General features: G+C 41.9%; 1 protein-coding gene and 1 long non-coding RNA gene across 8 annotated transcripts in view; one reads left to right on the top strand and one right to left on the bottom strand.

The window, feature by feature from the left end:
• myt1b (myelin transcription factor 1b) overlaps positions 1 to 25473 on the top strand; it is a 139523-nt gene that overhangs the window by 93821 nt on the left and 20229 nt on the right. For 4 of the 7 annotated variants that reach the window (XM_040013840.1, XM_040013843.1, XM_040013839.1 and 1 more), the window contains exons 3-7: positions 10107 to 10213; positions 16369 to 16423; positions 18206 to 18236; positions 19345 to 19407; positions 24916 to 25277. In XM_040013840.1, the coding sequence (XP_039869774.1) occupies positions 10107 to 10213; positions 16369 to 16423; positions 18206 to 18236; positions 19345 to 19407; positions 24916 to 25277 (618 nt within the window). Of the gene's footprint in view, positions 1 to 368; positions 1537 to 4978; positions 5357 to 10106; positions 10214 to 16368; positions 16424 to 18205; positions 18237 to 19344; positions 19408 to 24915; positions 25278 to 25473 lie in introns of those variants that run through there. The other 3 variants (XM_040013844.1, XM_040013845.1, XM_040013842.1) reach the window with 3 other exon arrangements.
• LOC120722737 lies at positions 20606 to 23613 on the bottom strand. Its single transcript, XR_005693576.1, has 4 exons — positions 22918 to 23613; positions 22398 to 22550; positions 21949 to 22036; positions 20606 to 21373 (listed from the first exon to the last, which is right to left on the bottom strand). It is a non-coding gene; the product is annotated as an uncharacterized LOC120722737 (long non-coding RNA).

The following is a 25473-nucleotide window of genomic DNA, read 5'->3' as shown; positions in this document are numbered from 1 at the left end:
TATTTATTGTGACCATTCAAGTTTAGAAGTGAGTCAAGCAAATGTGGGGTTTTTTGGTTTTGCTTGAGTTTGTCTTTTAGCTTACTCTATTAACATATAGTTATTTGCTAGCGAAGCTTATTCTCTAGTTAAGGATAATGAAATTTAGTTTAATTCACTTCAATTGAGCAAAAATGTATCTGAGTTCAGTATTCAAGCTTTATCTCAGGCTTGTGAAAAATAATTAAGTTGAGTATTTTTAGTTTAGTTTATTTTTTTTATAATTTAGTTTAGCAACAAATATTGTCAATATAAAAAAATACAATATGTAAGCTACATAGTGTATTTGTGTTTAAAAAATATTTAATTTAGATTAAGAGTTTTGTTTAGTGTAGTTTGTTTCGTTTCAGTGCATTTATTAGTGAGCAGTGATTCATTTATTTAAACTCGTAGAGGATGAAGGGAGGCTAAACTGAATCTGAGATGAGCTGGTTTTACATTAACACTACAAATTTCAAAGTGTAGACAAGCACACGCCTCCATGAAAGGAGAGGATATTGTTTGGCAATGTGCAACTCTCTTCAACAAACAATAGCAATAAGCAATCAGAACATTAAATGTACATGAAAAGGCTGTAGAATGTGTTGAGGTTGCTTTACCCCCCATTACATCTTGGAGAGATGGGGATGGGGGTAATGGGAGCAAGCAATGGGAGAGCTCATTATCTGGCAGACCATCTGCTATTGGGAGGGAGGAACTGTCTGTCTGTCCCAGACACAGACGCTCTGAATAGGCCTGGAGTTCCAGTGAAAATGCTCCTCTAACTTCCCTAAATTAGCTGTACATCTGGTACATTTGGTCACACGTGATGAGGGAGGCTGGTGGAAACTGACCAATCATGTTTTTAAAAAAAAGTAGAGAAAAGAAAAGAGATGTTGCTAACATAAGCAGAATGTAGAAAAATATACCTTGCTTTAATTCCATGTTTGTTTACAGCTAGATTCATCATTCTGCAGCTCGGTTCTGCTTCATTACGTGTCCATGCAGTTGTCCACGAGTTTGTGGTGTACTTGTGAGATATTTGTGATCTAATCCCGCGAAGCTCTTTGTGCAGCACGTTTGAATCTATGTTTGATGTCTGTGGAAGTTTTCAGTGCAGCAGCATGTGCAGGTTGATGTAAATGAAGCAGATGAGAGTTTATGTGCATTCAGTCAGATCGCTGGGGGAGCGTGAGTGTGAGAAGTTGCCCGGCGGAGCAGATGCTCTTTGTTGCTGTTGTTCGGGCTATTGTTGTTGAAAGCTGACACTGAAGGGGCGGGATAGGCTCCAGCTCTTGGCAGCAGGAGGGCAGCCTTCCTTCCTATTGGCTCCCGCGCGTGTCGGTCAGTGGTCTGTCACCGCCCCTCGTCACTCCGTCGGGAAGTTGAAGTAAAGTTTGAGCAACTTTGTTAGGCTGAAGTAAACTTGCCAGCAGCACTTGACGGTCGCTGCGGGACTTTTCAGAGGGACCGAGAGAAGGAGCACCGCAGAGATGAAGCTGTGCCGCACTTTTCTAGGTTCGTATCGCTCACTTTTTTAAACTGTAGAGGAGCAACTTTGAAACTTAGTGTTTAAACTTTGTGTCTCGGCATCTCCATCTCTCTTTAGAATCATTGTGCTGACGCAGATATAAGCAGACAGTCAACAGACACGCTCCGGAACTTTGTTTTAAAAAGTTGCAGCAGCTCTGTTAGCGTCCAAGAAATAAATAAATAGAATTTTTTTTTTTTTTAAAAAACAACAACAACAAAAATCCCTTTAGAGACATTGTGACCATCGCTGTACTGAATTAAAAGACGCTTACAGCTCTGTCTGGTTACACCAGTTGTAACTTCAAAACTTCTCCGCGGGGCAAACTCATCGCATGCAAGCATTTCGAAATAAACTTAAGAAATGTAAACTTGAGTTCTGAGCACACAGCAGAGATAAACTCCAGCCTCTTCGGATAAAAACTGGCCAGACAAAGGACAGTTGGTCCCTGGGGGACCGTGTGGCCCCGGTACCATGGGGACACTGCCAAAGCTGCGGGCTTATTAAAAAGTTTTTTTTTCTTTCTCTCTCTCGGAGTGTGTGTGTGTGTGTGTGTGTGTGTGTGTGTGTGTGTGTGTGTGTGTGTGTGTGTGTGTGTGTTTAGTCTGTCGGCTTGTTCCATCTGTCGAGGGACTATAGGGGCCTCCCCCGGTCCCATCCTAAGCGCTCACTCAGCTGCTGCCCCCATGTAATATTTATACTGGCTGCCTGCACTCCGCACAATATAGCCACCATACAAGAGCTATAGTGCTGCAGGCCTCTGCCATCTGCATCTGCAGACAGACTTTAGAACAACAGAGGAACAAGTTTTCCCAGCTCGTGCACCGGCTGCTCGATTACTCACACTCAGCCTTCAGAAGAAAGTTTTTGTTTTCAGTTTTCATTTCTTCAAAATAATAGCCACAAGGGGCGACCGATTACAAATGTTAAACTGTGCCAACATAGGCTTATACAAAGTGACACGGTGTATTTTACTTTTTCTTTCCGAATGAGGTGAGTTTACCCGTGTCTTACCCTTCAAAATAAAAGGCAAGAACAAGTGAATGATTTGATATTGTAAAGTTTTCAAACGTATACATTAAATAGGTTTAGATCTGTCCATTCATGAAAGTGATATTTATTTATTTATTTATTTATTTATTTATTTATTTATTTTTTTTTTGGGGGGGGCAGTTTGGGGTGAGTATGGAAAATAGTTTTATATATATTTATATATGTTTTCAAAGTAAAAACGTAAATAGATCGACTATAAATACGAGTCATTAGATATTTAAGTTAAAGACAGTTTAATTTTCAGAGCTTGGACTTATAAAAGCTGCATTCTGCTTTGTTTATTTCAGTTTATATTAAGGATGAAATGATTGTACTTTATTTTGTCAATGTTTCCGTTCAAAAAATAAATAAAATGCAGTGGTCATATGATACAGTTTTTAGACCTTTAAATGGAATAAACATTAGTTTTGGATATTCATTTTCATAGATTTGGCATTCCGTTTTGTCTGTATTAGTTTATAACGAAGGCAAATATGGTTCAAGTTTTATCCTTCAAAATAAAAGCCACAACAGTAAAAAACAACAACAACAAAAACCCACCCACTTGGTACTCTTGTGACAGTGTGTTCAACAGTATTGAATAAAGTTTACATGTAAGCATTCATATTATTAGTGTAAAATGATTTTACTTGAAACCATAAGATTTACCTTTTAAAATAAAATATGAAAAACTGACAAGTTTGGAGCAACGTTATCAATGATTGGGACAAATGGAGCAAATATTGCCTATTTTTAAAGGTGAAATATTATCATTTTAAAAATAGGACCTTTGTTTGATGCCATTAAAGTTAGCTGATGGCAGATAGTTAGTGTCAACAGTGGGCAGACAAACGCTTTTGTTGCCTCAACAATGAGCTGTAGTAGATATTGTTTGCCAGAGCTGTCCACGGTTCTGAACACGCACAGAATCTCTGGAGCAGCACTTTGGAGCTGTCCGCAGTGCTGATAGCAGCGAGCGATTGTGATTTGAGGCCTTTTCTCTCTTCTCTTTTACCGCCAGAAACCCTCCGTGTGTCTCTAGTTCACACCTGACCTACAGGCCTCAACTTTGCGACACCGGTCCACCCTGTGCTGGATCATGGCCCGGGATATTTCCTATCCCCCCCTCTCTTTTGTTTATTGGGTTGTCGATGGCGTTGTTGTGAATCCCTTCTCTCTCTCTGCGTGTCTCTTTCTGCACACCACTGTCTGAAATCATACTGATGGCGGCGTGCACGGCCGGTGATTGATTTCAGCTCCAATGCATAACAATGGGATTTCACAAAAAGAGCCTGCTGCAAAGAGATAAGAATTTAATAGAATTTCTGAAAGCTGAAGGTTGGGCTTTTTGAATATTCCCTACGTGCGCGGCGTGGAGACAGCAGATAAAGGATGGCATTTGTGGGGACTATTCTCAAATGGCTTGTAATGAATGGTTGTCATTTCCACTAATGGTTTCAAAACGGCAAAGCAAAAAGCATGATGTGAGCAACATTTGGGAGTGACTCCAAGTTGCTCTGTTAAGACCGGCTGTTTGTTGTTCGGAGCTGCGGCGGTCAGCCTAAAAACGATGAGCAGATCAGGAAGTGAGAGTGATTAGAGAGAGTTGTCTTAGTAAACTCCTGCTTCTCTTTTTATTCAAACCGATATCACACTTCAGTCCTTTCGTCGCCTCCCCTGAGCATAAATATTTTTTATGCTCGGGGGAGACATATAATCTCCCTCTTTGCCTATATGTCGTTAACCCCCACCCCCTTCTTCCCATACGGAGGAGTTATCAGATGCTGTCAGCGCTGGGCGCATATCCAGACTCTGCTACTACATCAATTCACGGTCCTCGACTAAAAAAAAAAAAAAAATCCCCCTGAATGAATTATTGGACGGTACCACTTTCCGGGGTGCGTTGGGGGTGGTGAAGGATTACAGTAATGCTTTTGGGGGACATCAAGAACTTGTCAGCGGGTGAAGTGTATAAAACATGAGCTAATTCTGGTGTCTAATATTGTGTTGGAGCCCAGAGGCGTAGAGATGCTTCACCAACGATTACACGCTGATAATGGTGTTTATGGGATGTTTGGAGAAATGGAAACTTTATTTTCATATGTGGGAAATGGCGCGCAGTTAGAGTCAAATCTGGTTTAAAGTTGTACGTTTCGCTGGCTTGAGACATGATTAGGAGAGAGGAAGGACGAAAGTCAGGGAGGGGTGTGTGTGTGTGTGCACATATGCCCATTGAGTTAGTGTGTAGTAAGAGGGGACTTCAAGCCCTGCCCATCTGATGCTGGAGGTTTTACTACAGCTTCCGTGATGTCATGGCAAAGGGCGGAGGGAGGAGTTGAAAGGGGCGGGTGGGGAGTTGAGAGGGGATGGGATGGATGGAGGGAGGAAGGGAAGGGTGGAGGGAGGGGGTGGTACAATGGCTCATGAGGGAAAGGTAAGTCAATATTACGTTTTTTCTCCCCTCCTCGCTGACAAAGGCAAATGAAGCCATGTTTTTTGCTTACAAACAAGTAACATCTTAACGCCCGGATACGGAGCCGTGCGCCGATGCGCTGCGCAGGAGAGGCCGGTGCAACCTTCAGCTCGCTCTTCTTATTTATCACATCTGGACGTTTGGAACGGGATAGACGAATGCTTTTTACAAGAAAAAAACAAACACAGAGAGCTTTTACTCGGGATATCGTGCCTCTTTAAAGAAAACTACTTGGCCTGCAACTCTGAAAAGAGAGCGAGAACGCGGCGCCGAAACCACAGAGGAAATATTATCGGATACAGGTAATCAGAAATGTTTTGAGTGTTTAGATCTGTGATGATTCATCTGGAATTACCCAGCCTTTGTGCGTGACTTTGACTCTGTGTGATATTTAAAAGCATCCCCCCACAGCGCGATTTAGCACCGGTTTAGTGTTGATGTCACATTTTTATATTTCCTAATTCCCCGGTGTGGATTAAAACTTACCCACAGCTGCGATCTCCCCACAGTTTGACCTGATTTTTTTTCTTCTTTTTTCCATTTATTTACGTTGTCAGCTGCTATTAGTATTTTCCGCTCAGGATGGAGATGAAGCTATATTTTAGCCCCTTCCATGCTGCGTGTGTTTACACCGGCGCCGTGTAATAAGTGGGATTAAACCAACTATGGCGCTTTCTCGGAACCTCAGTTGATGCGTGCACTTCTCTGCCACTCTGCCCGTGTCGAATAGTTCATCATCAGAGTGTGGGGCTTGAAGAAGACACACTCAGTACGATGCTCCATCCTCTGCTCCGTCCTCTAGTTTCACCTTCCTGTCTCCAGGAATAAATTTGCTCGTTTACTGTACCACGTCCCACCCTTTCTAGTAAATTGAGATATGTGTGCAGAGTTTGTATTATTAGAAAGGTAGAGCAGCAGGAGTCCTGCGTGTGTTTGTGTGTGGACAGATGGATGGATGGAGTGAGTGTGATTGGGAGAAAGAGAGAAAGGCAAAGGGAAGGATGGAGGGAGGGGTTGACCATTTGATCCTCTGCAGCAAAAAACAGAGATGCTCTCTTCAAATGTCAGCCGCCTTTAGTAGTGCGCAGATGAAAAAAAAAGTCCTCAGAAGCGCACTGAAAATAGACGCCGGGGAGGGGAGCCTCGAGTGGCACGTTTCACTGGATCTTTTCGGACTGTGGCACGGTGCAGAAAGCGAGCCCGTGCGTCTGTGCTGTTGTTGTTTTTTTCTTGTTTTTTATCCCTCACACTCCCCACTCCCTTCTCTTGCTCACCCCACCTTCTTGCCTTGCTTAGATGGCCGCGTGATGTGTGCGCCTCGCGGCTTGTCAAAGCACCCGCGTCCTAAGATGGAGGAAAGAGATGGGGCTGCCGATGATGGTGATACACAGAGTGTTATGTCACCCGCTCTTTAAGTTTCTCCCCACTCCTCTGTAGCAGTAGTAACCTCAGAAGAGAGTGGGAGAAACTTGAGCTGCCCGTCAGGAAAGCTTTCGGCGTTACTTTGCTTCCTGGTTTTCGACGTTGGAAACGCGGACTCTAAACGGCAGAATGTCTCCGCTGCTTTTAAATATCTGCGGCTTTAAAATAGTTTTTACAATCTTCCACTGGAGTTGGTTAAAGCTCATTTAAATGCATGGAAAAAGCATCCGCAGGCCTATTGTTTGGCTTAATGTAGAATAAATACCGAGCCACACATGTAACGCATCCTAGGCAGAAAAGATAAAACACCTATTGTTTTTCTTCTGTTTACGTTTCCAGTGAAATGTAGCCTAGTTTTGGAGGGGGATTACCGAATTAGGTTATTGGTGCCTTATGCTGCTACAGCAGCGTATAGAGCTGCGTGTAGCAGCCTCTGATATGACCTGCTCCTATGTGTGTGTGTGTTTGTAGTTACTGTGATAGGAGGAAACCTCGCTATTTATGAAGGGTTGAATAGGCGATGGTGAGGACAGCAGGTGCCGGAGGAGGGAGCGCAATAAACGCACTGGAGGAGCAGCTGGGGCCAAATTGCACCCTCGTCATTCAAAGCCTATCAGAAATCTAAGCAATACAAGCAAAGGTCAGGGTTGGCCCTGGCTTTCAGTAGAGAGGAAGCATTTCAACTGAAAGGCTGGAAATAATGAATTTCATGCCTGCATTGAAATGGGAAATAAATAAAAAAGAAAAGTGAAAATTAATTAAAAAAAGCAAGACAAAAGTGTACAGATTCTTCGAGAGAGGAACGCAACTTGGAGAAGTGTTTGGAAAACGGAGAGGTACAGATTTTCAGGTGTGCGGCTCAGTTTAGTCTTAGAAGCAGCGGTTTGTGTCATTTTCTCAGAGGTCAAGGTGACCCTCAGGGGAGCTCCCCCCTCCTAAAAGCTAGTTGCCATGGTGCTGTTGCCTTTCCATCCAATCCCCATCACTAAACTGATAGTAGCATCTTGCAAGCTGCCCCTCTTTTGGTCACCTTTCCTGTTTAATTTGCCCTTCAAGCTAGGATCTTTAAATCACAAATTTTCTTTTCACACCTGCCTCATAATCTGGAAATTCTCCTTTCTTTTGTGCTTTGACACAAAGAAACCAACAGAGTAACATGAAACCACCCCGCCGGTGCACAACTTTTGATTTCTCGCTCCCGTCTGCTCAGCTCGCTGTAATCACACTAAGTTGTCTCTAAATCCTGCTTAACAGGGGGCCAGGGGTGTACAGCTGGCCCCAGCGCTGTACACACACTAATGCTGTTACAGACAGTTCACCCTGGTATTTAATCTAACTATGGATTTAGACCTCTTTGCTCTATTGTCCCAGTACAGTAAGCCGCAGTTCTGTAATGGTATTACTTCAGCCTAAACTTTGTTTTCAGGTAAAAGGTTTTTTTTTTTGGATCAGGTATTGATTCTTATCATTTATTTTCTTTCTGTGCAGATAACTGGCAAATCTGCCCCTCAATAACAAAAAAAACCCAAGCTAAAATCCCATTCATTTTGCATTCACTCCCACCTACCGTCTCACTTCTGATTAACCAAACGTCCCCGGTGAATGGCTAATTGTCTCATACTCCTCCAACTTTTGCTGTAAAATAATGAGCTGTGAGTCTTTTAGGTGGAGAAAGAGCAGCATGTGATCAAAGAATCAGAGAGAGCAGATCCTGAGCACGCGAGGTTCAAATTAGTTTTCTAATTTCCTTTTTTTTGTTCTAAATTTAACACAAGATGCCAAAGAACGGTTCATTCTGACACCTCTTTCTGTGATGAATCGCTTCAACTTTGGTTCTAGCTGTATTTTCTCTGTGTGTGTGTGTGCAGCACGAGGTCAGGACTAAACAGAGTGAACGGGGGGCTGCTGACACACGGCCCCAGGCTATGTGTCTTAATAGAGTGCTGTTATATGTTTGGCATTTAGGAAGGGCTCTCAGCTCCTTGGCCCCAAAACTAACAATACAGGATGGATGCTCACTTCACTTCACTTTAAAAGGAGGGAGAAAGACCAGAGAGGAAGCAAAATAGGCATGGGAGTTTGCCTACTTGTGTGTGTATGTGTTTGTGTGGAGATAGCTGAGACAGAGATAGAGATGCAGACCTAAAGTATTGCTGCTGTAATCACTTTTTCACTCTGGGGTGGGGTGGTGGTGAAAGTTGATAAACAAGCATTTTGTAAATGGCTGAGCTTTGGTGTGTCAGGGTGTGTGTGTGTGTGTTGGGAAAGGGGAGGGGGTGTTCAAGGGGTCTGCTTCAGGACCCCTTGGATGCGGACACACAGCCTTTTGTTGTCTCGTCCACCATTGCTCTCACTGCTTTTAGTGCGCCACTCTCACTCATGGGTACAGGACAGTCAAGCATGGAAATAAAGAATAAAAAAACTTAAGAGAAATGAAAAGGTAGGGATGTAGTCAATAAAGGCCGAGGATTTGTTCAGAGAGCTTTAGGTTTTGTTGCCTCAGAAGACTGCTGGAGGTTATTTGTAAGAGCTGCATTAGTTATTTAAAAAGATTCTATTTTGAATTCCCACCACAGATTCTGAGTTCTGGGCATGATTGCTCTCAAGCACCACTGCAGCTTCCATTTACATTTTCAACAGAGTGGCCCAAATGCCTGGTCATACAGTCAGTCTAAGCTGAAGGACGCTTTCTCTTTCAGAGTGTTCTGTGTAACCAAGGTGAAAGCTAAAGGTTTTATTTATATATATATATATATATATAATATATAATATGTGTGTGTGTGTGTGTGTGTCTCTATCTCAAAAAGGATCAGATTTCACTGTACCAGCTCAGCAGTGCTTGAAAACCGAGTGGGAGAAAGAGACAGAGCTGAAGCGACACGAGTTGCAAAGTTCAGCCTTGAGCACTCCCAGAAAAAAGAAAAATCTACACTTTATTTCCCCGCCTGATCTTGAAACTACGTCTCTGTTTTGTATTTAACACCTGCACTGGCATCGCTATGAGCACAAAGGGATTTGTAATACTGTGTTTGTCTCAGGCCGTCATCACAAAGATAAACTGAAGAGCTATTACCTTGATGAAAAAAGAGTGAGGGGGGGAGGAAGAAGAGCGGTTTGATTTATGTGCGATTCATTATATGCTAGCCATTCTTCAACCTCTCTCCCCTGACATTGCTCCCCAGCACCACCACCATCACCACTACCACCACACCGTTTCTTCATATATACGCTCCCTGAAAATCTTGGTAAAAATGCACAAATTTGATTGATTCTAATAGTAGACTGACAGGGATCCCAGCTGGGGCACTTAACTGTGCCTCGGTGTATGTGTGTGTGTGTGTGTGTGTGTGTGCGCGTGCGCCCACGAGATGCATACATACTTGTCTTTTAGTTAATAAAGGATCGTCTGCAGCACGCTTGAGTGCCCCAGCATTCCCTCAAAGTAAAACCCCCACCCTCTTCTCTCTTCCTCTAACCACACACTGCCCATCTACTGGCGCTGATGATTTCACATGACAACTCTCTCTCTTTTTCCCTTCTTTTTCTTTCTCCCAAATCTGTCCCCTCTCCTAACCCATCCCTTTCTCTTGCCCCACCTCTTGCTCTTGTTTCTTCCTTTTCTACCAACAGAAAATGAGTTTCGGGGCGAGCTGGTGAACCAGCGGTGGACACGAGGCGAGAGGACCAGCAGCCGCTGTCAGGCCTCCCAGAGACTGCAGAGCCGTCGACCAATCATGGTGAGTGACAACACAGCCCCCTTGTACATCCCCACCCGCTTCATCACTCGCCACCACACCCCTTTCCAATCTGATTCTGCTTCCTGGGCATTTCCCTCCAATCCCCAACTCAGCAGGGGAAAGTCAAAAAGGGTGGAGGCAGATGGAGCAGAGGGCAATAAAGCAGGCTGTGTATATGTATGTGTGTGTGTGTCTTAGGGTGCAGGGTATTTTAGACAGCCATGCAGGACAGAAAAAACATGAATCAAACAGCACATCAAATCTCCCGCTTGGCCCTGCCCATCTTTTGCCTCGGCCCCACTCAGCTTAGTTAAGCTCAGCGTGGCACAGCTCAGCGTTTTCCTGCTACTGCTGAGTTCACTTCACAGGGTTTTTTCCCTATTGAAACACAATAAAAAAAGAAACTCAAAAGGATGTCCTTGAGCTGCTCATACTTTTTTTAAGTGCATGATATTCTGCCTTATCAGCAGAGGAGAAAAATGCTCCCTTCCACCAACACCTCTTTTCTTCTCTTTAACCTGCTCTGCCGTGTCTAAAACTTCTGACCTGCTTTGCCATCCTTTCAAGGAGGTTTCTCCATTCTGAAAACAACAGTCTGACAGTCCTCTCTGAGATTTTCAGACACAGCCCAAATAAATTCCGGCAAGGACTCCCATTCTCAAAGCAACTCTGAACAAGGAAGGGACTAAAACGTTTACATTTTGAAACTGATAGCCACTGTGACATCACTGATGGGTTCTGGACCTGCTGTCGTAGTTTCCTGGAGCCAGAGGTAAATGAATTTGGATGAGAGGTTGAAGTTATTAGCTAGAAAGCCTGGTTTGAAAGCAGCATCTATCTGTGTGACTGAAAAGCACAGACCCACACGTGAAGCAAAACTGTTGCTATTAATTGCTTATTTTGCACAGAGCCCCCTTCCCGATTTCTTATTCAAATCGCAGTTTTTATATCCCGATTTCATTTATTAATGGAAGAAAGCTATCCAAACCTTCCTGGTGCTGTGTGGAAAAGCGATTGCCCCCTAAACCTAATAACTGGTTGGGCCACCCTTGACAGCAAAAACTGCACTCAAGCATCTGCGCTAACTGGCAATTGTCTTTCACTCCACTGTGGAGAAATTTTGGAGTGCTCTTCTCTGATGCCAAGGCATCTCAATTGGATTTAAGGCCAGACCTTGACTTGACCACCTCTTAACCTTTTTTTTTTTTAGCCATTCAGAGGTGGACTTGCTGTGTATTTTGGATTGTTGCTCTACTGCATAAGTCAGGTGTACTTGAGCTTCAGGGCAGACTTTAGAATTTTCTGGTAGAGAGCAGAATTCACGGTTCTATCAATTATGGCAAATCACAGCGGTTCTGAATCAGCAAAACAGCCTCACAGCATCATACTACCACCACCATGTTTGACTGTTGGCATAATGTTCTTCTTATGAAATGCTGACACAAGCCTTCAATAAGATCATGTTATCAGTTATAGGGGACATTAGTCACTGATATTGCATTTGCTTTGACCCCAGGTGCTCCTGCTGCTCAGCACTTTGTCTTGCTGCCGTTTTGTCCTTTTGAAAAACTCCCGAGTCTCTTTAAAGCCCCTTTTTGTGCTCCTAGTAATTTTCTGCTTTGGAAGCTCTTTTGAAAAAGATGCTTTTGAAATAATTTTTACCTTAACTGGGTTTTAGTCTTTGAGGGGAAATACCTAGAAAATGTCATAATTCTAAGAATTCTACTTTCATCATTAAGACCAACTTTTAGTTTTTTCTTTGCACTGCAAATGAGAGCGACAATTAGATGGAACGAGATGGAAGAGAGTTTGAAGGAGAGAGGAGCGGGGGTTGTTTCCCCCTGGGCCCAGTAAAAGTAGTTTTGCTTCCCCCCTGATGGCTAGGGTTCATCTAAAGTGATGACTTTTATTGATTTGGTTTGATTTCTGCTACTGAAGGAGTGACAGAGAGGAGGAGAAGAGAGATGTGCTGCTTTCAAACACTACATCACGTGAAGAGGCCTCTGCCACTTATGATACCTTCTTATTGTCTTTTTTGACTTGCAGTAGAGATAGATGAAACAGACTGAGCATTAGCACCGAAAAGATGTTTAGTTACAAACCTTGAAATCATTCGAGGATGACTCACACTGTAAATGGCAAACCTTTGACAGCAGCTGACCCATTATGCAGTCAGACATGCTCAGTCTTCTCGCGTGCTCCTTCCTCCCTGAATCATTAAAGTGGAGCTGTCAAGGGGCTCGACGTGCGACGGTCCAACATGGAGGCCATGCAGAGGGAACTGTAGGCCCGCCTCTAATTGGCAGCTTCAGGTGATTTTTGGAGATGTCAGTCTTCTCTGTCAGTTGCAAACGCTTTTCTCCAACTCCTCTCCCTGTGTCGCAACCCCCCACCTTAACCCCCTCCTTTCCTCATCTACTCTTGTAAACCTGAAAATGAATAAAAGAGTCATTTATGTGCACCAGGGGACAGAGGATGACCTTCTCTCTGAAGTCATTGCCCCCAGCCAGCCATTTACATAGAGCTGTCAGAATGCAGAGCTGAGCTGAGGTCCTCCTGCACACAAAGAAGGACATAATTGATAATGTATAACACAGCCTGTAGGGAAGAGCCTTCCTCCTCCTCTTCCTCCACCTCTTCTTTTCTCCTTCTTTTGCTGCCACATTTCATCATTTCATACTAGTTAAACCCAACATCGCACACGCGCGCATATTGCCGCACACTCACAGCCTGACACACTATCTCCTTCTTTTTCATTCTCTGCCTTTCTCTGTTGTGCATAAGACATTACTGGTACTGTGTAGGTCCACCTACATAGGTGCAATGTTCAAGGAGTCTAATTAAAAGAAAGCAAGGTAAAGGACAAGTTTTGAACATACCTTTAAAAAGGACCTTTTGAAAATGATTATAAAAATCAGGTGAATGCTTGCCTGGCTGCATCTGGATTCATTTGCAGTGACTTTGTGTTCATACAAATTTAATGAGCTGGAATTGAGAAAAAGGACAGGAAAGAGGGGAGAGCTCAGATGTGCTTACCTATTTAAATGTGCGTAGCTATGGTTACACAAACATGAAAGCAATGGGAGCCCTTTTCAGTCCAGGTTTTGATTCATCCAATGCCTATCAATATAGGGAGGAGGGAAAGGAAAGAGGGGGGAGAACTACAGGGGTAAGAGAATAGTATATCATCTTTTCATGAAGGAGGAATGTGTAGTTCAGTCTCATATGCACATATTCTGTATCGCATCTTCACAGACATCTTCTTTCCTTTCCAATAAAACCCAGTCACATAAAACATAGATCACATAGATCTGTTTTCATATGTTAGCCTTTGATTCTTTGATGCATCTACTAAATCTCTTAATCACATTTAAATATAACTTTACCTTTTGTAACTGTGAAAATCTAAATTGATTTAGAGGTTAAACATTTATTAGAAAGCTCTTTTTGTGTTTCATGTCTTCTATTTTTTCTCCAAATTGCTGCCTTGCAAACTGTCTGGCCACTCTGCTTCACTGGTAGAAAAAGTAATCATATCATATTGGTTAAGTAAAAGTAGCAATAAGAGCTGAAACGAGGAATTGATTTTTCAATTAGCCTCGTTGTTCAAAGGAAAAGGAGTCTGCAGCTGTTTTGATGACTGATTAATCTTTTCAGTCAATTTTCAAGCCAAATCAATTTCTTGTCATGTATGTTAGCAAACTTGGGTGTGGATAAATAAACTATTTTAGTTTGACATTTGGGGCTTTGGGAAAGCCATTTAATTAAATTATAGGTATGGGTGTTAATATTACAAGGTTATATGCTGTATCAGTAATAAAATCTAAAATACCAACAAGAAAAAGTTGTGTTCATACAAGTATACAAGCTGGTTATTATAAGCAAAATATATTTCTGCTCCACCACTTTTCTCTTTGAGGTATCGTACTATATGTCTTAACTTTTAGCTATTTTATCTCTTTAGCCATTACTTCTACCTAATATTTACATTCATTTTCAGATTCACTTATCTATTACTTTTACTTTTTTATTTAAAATACTGAGCTAAAGTTTTTAATGTTTAAGCTTGAGGGCTCACCTGGTTATTACATTTTCTCAGCACATGCTGTTTAGCTGTTTAGCTGTTTTAATATTTGACATTCATTGCTATTGATAATATTAATTTGTGCTTAATATTTCAAATTAGACAAGCCATTCCACATTTTTTCTAAATCTAGTGGGGTTAGATGAACAGTATTCTCTTTGAGACAGAATGAGAAGGAGGAAAACCCCCCAAAAACAACAACTCCGAAACATGCAAGTGAAGTACAGGCAGCTTGCAAATCTATTTCTTATTTTCCATGTCTGCGCTTCCATTCTAACAAGTGCAGACAATTGAGTGTAAGGAAATGGATATGAGCTATATGCAGGCAGGCACGCACTTGTGTAGGCTAAAAGAGCATACACACATGACCGAGAAGTCATTACTGCACACTCATCCGCTCCTCTTCCCACACAGCACTGAGAGTGGAGCACAGAAGGAGTCAACTGCTCCCTTCAGGCAGGGCACAAAGCTGGTGCTTGTTGCATGACTTCTACACTAAGCGCTTGATCAAAAGAGTTGAAGCCAGAGTGGCAAGAGACAGTCTGTGTGTGTGTGTGTGTGTGTGTGTGTGTGTGTGTGTGTGTGTGTGTGTGTGTGTGTGTGTGTGTGTGTGTGTGTGTGTGTGAGGGAGCGAGAGGGAGAGAGAGAGAGAGGAGCATAGGGCAAGGCAAGGCAGTGGATGCTCGCAGAGGAAGGGAGGGGCCTGTGCCTGCACCTGTACCTCCGGCCAAACACTAAACATTAATGAATGAAGTGCACCCTCTTCGGGAGACAGGGGGAAAGAAAAGCCCTTAACAAAAACAACAACAGCGTGTTTCATCCTCCTCTCATCCCTCTTTCCCTCCTTCTTTTCATAAGTAGTCTATTAGCAGGAAAGGGACATTGCCAAATAGAGAGAGGAGGAGAAAAAGACTACAAGAAACAGGGACCCCGTGTTTGAATCCCACTGTGGCTCTGCCAACTTGACTATAGAGAAGCAACAAAGCAGCTAAGTGGCTGGGCATGAAGAGGGGAGTACAGGCAACCGGGGGGATAAAAGGGTGGTAGACGAGCATAGGATGGAGGAAGAGTGAGACAGAAAAAGGGGTAGACCTGCGATTTAAAAAAAAAAAAAAAAAAAAAATCTACCCAGAGTCCAGTAATCAAAGCTAATGGCTCCATTGTGTCTAAAAAGCATCTGATAGCTTTAGAGTGCATTGGGAGCAGTGTTCAGTGTGGAGAGGTAATGCCGAGGAGGTGTGGTCAGTGTGTGTGTGTGAGGTAGCAGGGTTAACACCTGCTCCTTTGTGCCTTAAAAGCTGAGCCAAGAGTTAGTGGCAGACCCAACACACACACACACACACACACACGCACACACACGCACACACACGCGCGCACACACACACACACACGCACGCGCGCGCACACACACACACACACACACACACACACACACACACACACACACACACACAAGTCCCCTTCTTAAAAGGGTTATTACAGTGGCTTTCTGGCTGCCTGTGTGTTTTTGCTTTATTATTATATTCAGCATAGTTATGATTGTCAGTCCCTTTGCTTACAGGGGCCATGGCCCCTCTGCGTTCACCGCCTGTTGCCTCTCTACAGACTACAATCATGAGCACCACTCAGATGCAGGAAATTACAGGGGGAGTGATAAGAGGTGTGTGAGGGGTGAGGGTGGGGAGGGAGCTAAAAAGTAGCTTGAACAACCAAGTTTGTTTTTTCTTTCTACACCATGCTGCCCTTATAGTAGCCTAAATGAGACTGATGTTGGCTCTAGTGGGTTATAAGGTTTTTAAAGCATACTAAATGAGTGAGGTCGGGCGAGCAAAGGAGAATTAAAGATATGATCATCTCTTTGTGTCAGAGCTACCTTTGGTGTGTTTTAATGGGAACTTCCTGAGCGTGGGTTACTATAGTCATTGTTTTGAAGGAAGACAAGTGCAATTAGCTGTAGATGTGTGGTGGAAAATAGTGAGAGCATTGAGAAATTACCTCTGATGGTTTCTTTCCCCCTCTCCTTCTCCTCTTCTTTGCTCTCTCTGCTCGTGCTTTCTCCTTTTCTTCACAGATGAGCGTAGAGGGTGACGATAAGCGAACTCGCACTCGGTCCAAGGGAATCAGAGGTGAGTGTCGGTCACTCAGGCCCAGTCTGCAACAGTTACATTTACAAACACTCCTTCACAGCCAAGCATCTCTTCTGCTTTTTGACAAGCGTGTGGATTCGTGAACTCAGAATGTATGTTTGTCTGTACACATAAACATGAGTGACAAAGACGGTGAATAAAAAAAGGCCTCTGCGTGTCTTTACTCAGCAGTATGTACACACGCTGCTCTCCAACATCAGAGCTTCTCTGTAGTATTGGATGTAACACGTAACACGTGGAAATGTCTGCCCCAATATTAGCAAAGGCTAATTTGCTCCTCTAAGTAAATCTGTACATGTATGTGGCTACTGATTCCTCAAGTCTCTGCAACTCTTCTTTAAGGATGAACACCGTTCTCCCAAAACATATTTGGTGCTGTAATAACGGTGTTGGAGAGGGCTGTCTTAACACATTGCTCCAAATCCTACCATAGGTGTTCAATTATGTCGACATCTGATAAGACCAGAGCACGATTCTAATCATTTTCATCCTCATTATAAACCATTCAAGTTGAGCCCTCATACCCAATGTATGACCCTTCTCTCTAAGGGCACAAACGAATGAAAGGAAACCTTGTAGCTTTATGTGTACGTGCTAATGCCCACTGAACAGATCAGTAATATCGATGCTTACTTTTGAGTCATAACTCCTAGAATATCACAAAAACCACAGCCCTTGCTACTCCATATTTTTTAGTCCACATGTACGTATGGCTGTGTGTTTATGTGTACAAACACATGTAAATTTAATGTGCACTTGAATGAATGTGTAAATATCCATATTGATATGTGTGAGTTCCTTGGTGTGTTTGCATTTGCACGTGTGTTTGATGTTTAGAAACAAGACAGCAAAGCAACAGTTCACAGGGCGTTCAGAAGGCGTCCAGTCATTCCAACTGCATGATGAAAGACTGAGAAACTACGATGTTGCATGCGCGCACGCACGCACGCGCACACACACACACACACACACACACACACACACACACACACACACACACACACACACACACACACACACAAACAAAAAAACTTGTGTGTGTATGCATGTGTGCATGTGTCTTAGTGCTCTCAGTGTATCTTGATACCCAGGCTATTTCTGACATGTGATTAATGCATGTGATATTGGAGGCCAAACTGAATTCTCCAGGATCCTATTGTTTTTTCATTTTGGCTTCAAATGAAAATAGGATATTTCTCCAAAAACTCGTTCTATCGCTCAACTCCCAATCGATGCCCACAGCCGGCAAGTGTGCGCGTGCTCTATGGGAGCAGAGCGTGATTTATGTTTTGAAGGCAATTACTATAAGTTGGCCCTGAATGAAGTGCTGTTTTCTCCTGATGAAGGCAGTTTTCCTTTTAATTTCTTTTCCCCAATTATGGTAACTAAAGTGTAACAATTAATCATGTTTTATTGCTGAAGTCTGCATATAACTGTCACTTTTTCTGAACGGTGCTGTGCAGTTTGGCTGATTTAGCCTTTCTGTTTGTGTGTGCGTGCCTTTTTTATGCAGCATGTTTGCTTTACTCTTGTTTGTTTTACATGTAGATGTGTATGTGTGAACCCAGGAGCATGTAGGTGTGTTTTAGGATTTTTCGGAATGTGTGTGTGTCTAAGCCTCTATGAGGAATCCTTCTGGGATTCGTATACATTTGTGATTTATTGATCTGAGTTTCTTTTAGCAGCGCGGCATTCTGAGCAGTTGTTCACCTTTGTTCTCTCTCCCCATGACCCCCCCCCCCCCCCCCCCCCCCCTTTCAGTTCCTATTGAGCTTGTAGGACAAGAGCTGAGGTAAGGAAACACCTTCATCTTTGTGCAAATCCCTTTCATAAAGTTCATTTATATATCCCGCCAAACCCCCACCTCGTATCTCCCCCACCCTGGCACTCATACACTCACTAACGCTGCGTCTTTAGATGACGCTGTATATTATTCTTTTCCTATTACTCATTATCAGCACTTCTCAGTTCGTGGTCAGTGCCTCCAACAGGCTGCTATTGATTTCTTGCAGCCTTTTGCTTTTTCCTGCTATGAACACATACAGTACATCCAATGAAAAAGGTGTACGATCTTTTTGCAGTCTGATCAAAGGATGCAGCACAAGAAGAGAGGACTGTGAAGGGCTATTATTTAGTTTTTTCTCCCGCCCTTAGCTCCTCTCCATAGTTTCCCACTCAGGGACCAGCTTTCAGGGTCCACAAAAGCCAGTCATCGCCCTTCCTTGCCCTCCTTCCAAATGATTTTTTCATCCTCTCTCATTTTGTCACACTTCACCTCTGAGCATTGATCTCTACTCAGCACTCCAAAAAAATACTTGAGGTTTTGGGATTAAGAAGAAAAAAAAAAGAGGCCAGAGAGTGGCTGAGTTAAAATGCAAATGCAGCATTTTTTAATAAGTGAAATTAATAATAAGGATAATTGGAGTAATAAAGGGCAATTGCTGGGGGAAGTTAATGAGAATTGAAATGAGCCATCCTGAGGGGTCATAGCAACCTGAATCAAAGGAGAGAGAGAGAAAGAAAATAGAGTGAGCGAGAACTGATGATGATGACTGGTGAAGAGAGCAGAGCAGGGGAAATTACAGCAGGCCTCGGCTGATCCTTATCTCTCACAGTAACAGGATATAGGCCAGGGTTGATGTATGACAGAGAATATTATGTTTTCTCCTGCATGATACCACCTGCATTCATGCATTATGTGTGTCTGGTAGAAGAGTGGGGACACGTGCGTTTGTGTGACACATGTGCTCAGATTGCATGTCTGTGCTTCACTTTATTTTGTTTGCCTTAATTGACCTTTTCTTTTTTATTTACTGCCTGTGTTTATCATTGCTACTGCACAGGGACTAAAATGCACCCGTGCCTTAAACATATCTCTAACCTCCATCCATCCCATCCAGCTGCCCCACCCCTGGATGCAATGGCTCAGGCCATATCAGTGGGAGATACTCACGACACAGAAGGTAGGGCAGATTAAAACCCCACCCTCTGTCTCTCTGTCCTTTGTCTCAGTCTTGTCTGTCCTCTCTGTTCTCTGTCCCATATCATCTGCTTTGTGCTTTTATTCGGCATTACTCGCTGTAATACTGAGCGTTAGACGAGAACATCATTACTACTTTTATATCTGTGCGCTAATTATGAAGCTCAAGCCAGCAGCTGGATTTCTAGCTTAGCATAAAGAATACAGATGAAATGTAAAAAAAAAAAAAAAATTAAAAAAGCATAAAGAACAGAATTGAGTGAAATAGCTAGGTTCTAACTATAGGTAGCCATGGCTATATCCACCCAAATTCTTCCAAACAGCACTTTGGAACCACAGTTCAAAGTGGTGGTCTTGGGAGACTTTTGTCCTCACCGTGACAACAAGATTCCAAAATCTATCTCCTGGCATAAAACAGTGCTACACTGAAAAAAATATGTTGTTGGATTTACTTAATTCAATGGTGGACATTTGTTGCACACAGATGTTTTGCTTTGGCAGCAACTTAAACAATTGAGTTAAATTAACACAATTTATTCATGTTCAATAAACCTGTGCAATTTGTGTTGATAAAATGTGACTTAAACATGTTTTGATGAAGTAATTTGAGCTCTTGAAATATTTTAATCCTTCACAATTTTCTCACTTTATCCCAACACGATTCAATAACTTTTACCCAATACTACTTGGTCACTTAAATGCTACATGTTATCTTCAAATTACATTTTGCTATTATATTCTAGTATCAAATACACAATTTTCAAATAGAGGCCTTATAACAGATTGTATTGTTCTCTTCCAAGATGGTTGCTGGCATCCACCAGTAACCTTTCAAAACAAAATGTCTAATTTCACTGCATTGACAGTAGGTAAAGAATTAAACTGACATTACTCCTCCACTGAATCTACATAAATCAACAGTTAAATAATGTCAGTTCTTCCGTGTTCTCTGGAATCAATCACAGCAAAGAAATTAGACTGTTTCTTTTGAAAAATGTTACAGGACAATACAAAACATTCTATTTAAGGCCTCTGACGTCAAGATTCAGTTAAACAACAATTATAACTAAACAATTTGAGGTAATGTTAGTTTCCATTAACATTAAATTAGGTTACTGAATTGGCAAACACCTTCCTATTAACATTACCCATTTTACCCCAATAACTAAAGAAATTAGCACTTGCAGGTCAAAACCTTTATTCAAGAGATGCAAAAATAACATTGATACAGTGACTGTCAAAAATTACAGCACTGATCATACTGTGACATCTTGGTTCAAAACAGCACACTTAGAAATATTCAACGTTCTTTACTTCAACTGAATGAAACTGAAAATACCATTTCACACGACCCATATGGGATATTTAGACTGCATAACTGTTCATGCTACATCTCTTCACTAGTAAAAGAAAGAAAAAATGCAAAGAGAAATTTAAAAATGCTGCCAAAATGCTGTACAGAGCAAAAGGAAAAACAAACAACAACAACAAAAACGGCTCGTCCTCATGGCAGTTGCAGAGTATATAAAAATGAACCCTGCGATCTGTTCCTGGAATTGAGCTTCAAAAATGCAGCAGAACAAGTGTGAGATTTAAATGTCCTCTCACCTAGAGCTGATCAGCTTGCATGCATAACAGTGAGCTTTCCTTGCAGGAGCAGTTTTGTCTTAGTTGTGAGCTTTTCTTGAGAGCTGAGTTGCATCCAACTCCATTACCACCCTTTGAATCACCTCAAAAGTGTAGCAGAGCTGTGATGGGTAACTCATATTGAAGGAATAAAAAAGGTCCAAACAGCATGGCTACTGCAAAGGTCACGTTATCCAGATCTTGAAGAACTACTATACCCTCGATGATGATGCCAACATCAGTAAAGTCATTGCCTGGTGCATCCTCTGGAGACAGATGTTCATTGTGGTTTTCTCAATCTGTGCAGTGGCCTCAGTCAAGTCCTGGTTAAACACAAAACATTTCTTTAAGATTCCTTTTTAAACTCATCTCTTTTGAATCTACCAGTTCTAATGTTAGAGTAATTTAAACCATAGTAAATAGCTATAGCCAAAGAGTTGCCTGCCATGCTGCCATTCATGGTCTAACAGAGTTTCTAAGACAGAGTGAAAAACATAATAATTTCAAATGCTTTACATTAGTTTTTGTTAGAAAGACACCAGCCCATCAGAAATCCAGGTTATGTCACTCAGAAGATGTTAGAATTTAGACTTTCAGCCCCACAATTTGGTTAGCTGTTGGTCATTTTTTTTTTTCAAACAAAAGCTAATGTAAATATTGGTGGGATTTTCCTTTGTTCACTAGAATGACAAATTTAAAGTTTTTTCACACTGATGTGACCCCTAATATAGGGGGGTGGGGCCTCAAGGGGGGGCGGCCGAGTTCACTACCAGGCCTCATGTGAACTTCAAATTATTAAAGAGGACTACTGGTCCTAACCAGTCCAATGAGGATCAAGTGGATAACTAAATGCATTTTTAAATGTTGCAAAGCCACAATCTACTCATAAAACACTCACCATGAACTCCTGCACCAAGATGTTGCAATTGTCTTTCACACAGATGCGGAGCACTTTGATGAGACTCCCTTCGAGCATTAATGTCATCCTAAAGTATTATAACAAAGAAAACAGAGATTTGTGAACTTTTCAGTAGCACAGAAGAAAATGATCCCAGACAAAAACTTAAACCAGTCAACATGCAACACCAGCATCTACAAAGAAATATCAAAAGTTCCTGTTTGACATCAACTTTATGGATATATAGTTTCCAGAACATTTATTTTTTTAAAAAGATAAATTTTTCTCAGTGGGCCAGTAAATGCATAATGAAAATTATGGCATCCTTTCGGTGGAATCAGTACTCACGGGTAATAGTTGACTGTTTCAATGGATGCAGCATAAAAATCTTTTACTGACCTAATGCAATACATATACACTTTGTAGTTAAAGAATTTTAAAGTTCTTACTGTCATCATGGCAGCTACATCCTTTAGCTTTGTGCCCTGTTCCCCCGATCACTTTGCAAACACTTTCAGCAGACTGTCAGAGAGAAACTCAGCTCCGTCAGAAACCTTGACTGTAAAGGCATGGTTGGGATGCACTGGAATGCTGCATTTTATCTGAAATGACATAAAATTATTTTGAAATAACAGCAGGCACTGTGCTTGGTTAATCAGTAATGTTTTGTTGAATAAAAACTGTGTTTCCAGATCTTATGGGATTAAAAAAATACAAAGATGTTTGTTTCTGATTTGCAACCCAACAACCCACAAGTTACAACCTCATTTCAGTTCAAGTGTGCATTAATGCGAGTCCAGTAATCACCTTTCTGACAATACATACAGGTTAAACCTATGGCAGATTTTGGATTTCTCAGTTGTATTAATAGGGTGGTCTATTTGAGTATGCATGCACCTAATAATTATAAAAAACCTATTATAATTAAGTTACAGAAACCTTAAGCGAAAATAGAATATACTTTCTTACCATAACACCTTGAACCCACAATCCATCAGCTGACTCCTGGTGAAATGCAGAATAGAGGTCATCTCTCAATGTGCAGCAAAAAAAAACAAAAACAAAAGGACAGCAGGTGAGGGCAGGAGGGGTAGGGGTGTAAGCTAGCATAATGCCACTGATGATATTAGCTAAAGCTGTTCAATGTCCAAAATCTCACTAACACCACGGTGCAGTAAATACACAATGTAACTGAAGAGTCAGTTGGCAAATCTATTCACACAGAAAACCAAATTATGTTATGAGTGCCTCGTAATTAGGTTTAATGTGATATTACGGCTCTTGTGCCAAAGACAAATTCAAATGAAAAAGCGCCAATTCTTTGACAACAGATAAAACAGCAAATAAGCTAACGGCTCTTTTTTAGCATGTTACATGGCGGCACTCTAGACGTTTAACTACATTTGGCTGAAATATGGTAAACATTAATTCAAAAAATCAAGACATACCAAAAAACGTAGAGTTGGCTGCTCGACTTGACTGAGATGGATGCATTTTTTAAACCACGATCCAAAGCCCGCGAGATGAAATCACGCGTGGTTTCACGAGATTTAACGTTGCTATCTTATTGACTTACTTCACCTGAACATGATATGAACAATTTAATACACCCTTTCTGCATATCATGTAGTTTTTACACTATATAGTTACATTTATCTTTAAAACATGAGGCAATTGTGTTAAATACATGCAAGATGCTTACATAAATCCAAGAGATGGCCAGTCCCTTTTTTTCAGTGTATTCACATTACAGACAAACAAATGATTTCTTGATTAATGAGCTTTAAAGATTCTTATCAACTTAATTACTTATCTTTGGACAGCCAGGCTAGACGTTTGTTAAGCTGAGGTAAGCTACATCTTTTAGTTTTGTAGTGTTAATAGTATGATGTTACTGAAGTCAAGTCATGAGCAAAATGGTCCTCTTTTGCAGTGCTAATGGAAAAGGATGTAGCAGAGAGTTAGTTGTTTACATTCAGATCAGAAGAAATCAGGTTCAACAAAAGTGTTTTTGACAAGAGAAAAAGCACAGATTAGAGGGAAGTTGATTGAGGATACGTTTTTCTGCTTTATGTCCACATTTCCTGCTTTTACATCTCCCAGTCATAAAATGAATCTAGTTCTCCCACTCATTGCTATCCTTATAATCCCTTCTGATTATTTGTAAAATAAAGATAGAAATAGAAAAAATAGAAAAACCAAATGGTAAACTGCACAGCTTCTCGGGTTCCTCAGCACCATTTCGCTTCTTTGTTATTTAAATCGCAGATGGAGACAATGTGAATGACTTTTAAAGATACTTACTGAATCAGATTGCAAATAGAGCACATTCATTATGTCACATACCAGACTCCCAGAGCATCTAAATCTAAACCTAAGTAATAAACCTTTCAGTGGGCAGTGGTGAAATGTGATTTCTTCAGGTGTTATTCCAGCCTCATTCCCCATCCCTCCATTCATCGTCTGTGTCGTTCGCCCTGGGAGATCCTGGGAGACTCGGGCCAGCTCACTGGCTTGTGACTCGTCTTTATTGAGGGGCAGATATTAGCTATCTGTTTACATGTGTATTTGTTCAGCAGGCAATTTTGAGATGCACTTTGTTTATAGATCGTTCCTCAGACTCCCTCAGCGTCTCCCAGGTGAGCGTAAGAAGGAGTTTATTGGATTTCACCCTCTGCTGCATCGCCCGCCCGCCTCTCCATACGAGTTGTTCATTAAACGTTCCACTCAATTGGCTGAGATTGGTTGTGATATCTGAGTCAGCTAGCATGGCGCCCCCCTCAGGCGTGTTGATTCATACTGGAAAAAGCAGCTCCATCCTGTTTCATGTCAGAAAAACACCCTGCCTCCTTCTGCTGTGGTTCTGTTAGACGTGTCAGGTTGTTGTTTCACTTATAACCCAGCTTGATTTTCTTAATTTTGTTCTCTCCCTTTTCTTCATGTCTTGTCCTTTTCCCCCATCACAAGCATTCTGGGTTGCCCAATAGCGAGAAAGCGCCGTCTAGACGAAGCAGAGGCAGAGCAGGAACAAGAACAGGAAACAGAACGGCCTGCCTCCAAGAGGAAGTCCCACCCCCTGAAACTAGCCCTAGATGAAGGTTTCAGTGCAGAGAGTGACGCAAGCAGTGAGGCTGAGGGCGATGGAGAGAAAACAGAAGGAGCCAAGGTAGAAGAGGAAGTGGAGGAGACAGACACAGGTGTGGAGGAGGAGAGAGAGGAAATGACAGAACTCACACAGGACGGACAGACAAACGGTCGGGAGGAGAACACACAACAGAAAGAGGAGGAAGAGACGTATAAGAAGGAGGAGAACTTTGCAGCTGATGAAGGTATGAAACAGCTTGTTGGTAACAAAGAGGGGTACAGTGAAAAATAACCACAGCATCAAAGGAGCACATTTTCATCATGTACTTCAATACTGAAGCAGATTAAGGCCAAGATACCCGACTGTAATTGCTTGATGGGTTAAACTCCCAAATTGGTTGATCGTACGATTCCCACTGGAGTGTCTTTTATTTAGACCCC

This window comes from Simochromis diagramma, unplaced genomic scaffold (genome assembly GCF_900408965.1).
Source record: "Simochromis diagramma unplaced genomic scaffold, fSimDia1.1 OVJJ01000705.1, whole genome shotgun sequence".
In the NCBI taxonomy this organism is placed as follows: Eukaryota; Metazoa; Chordata; class Actinopteri; order Cichliformes; family Cichlidae; genus Simochromis; species Simochromis diagramma.
Note: the sequence above shows the minus strand (reverse complement) of the source record. Positions and strands in the feature narration are given on the sequence as shown.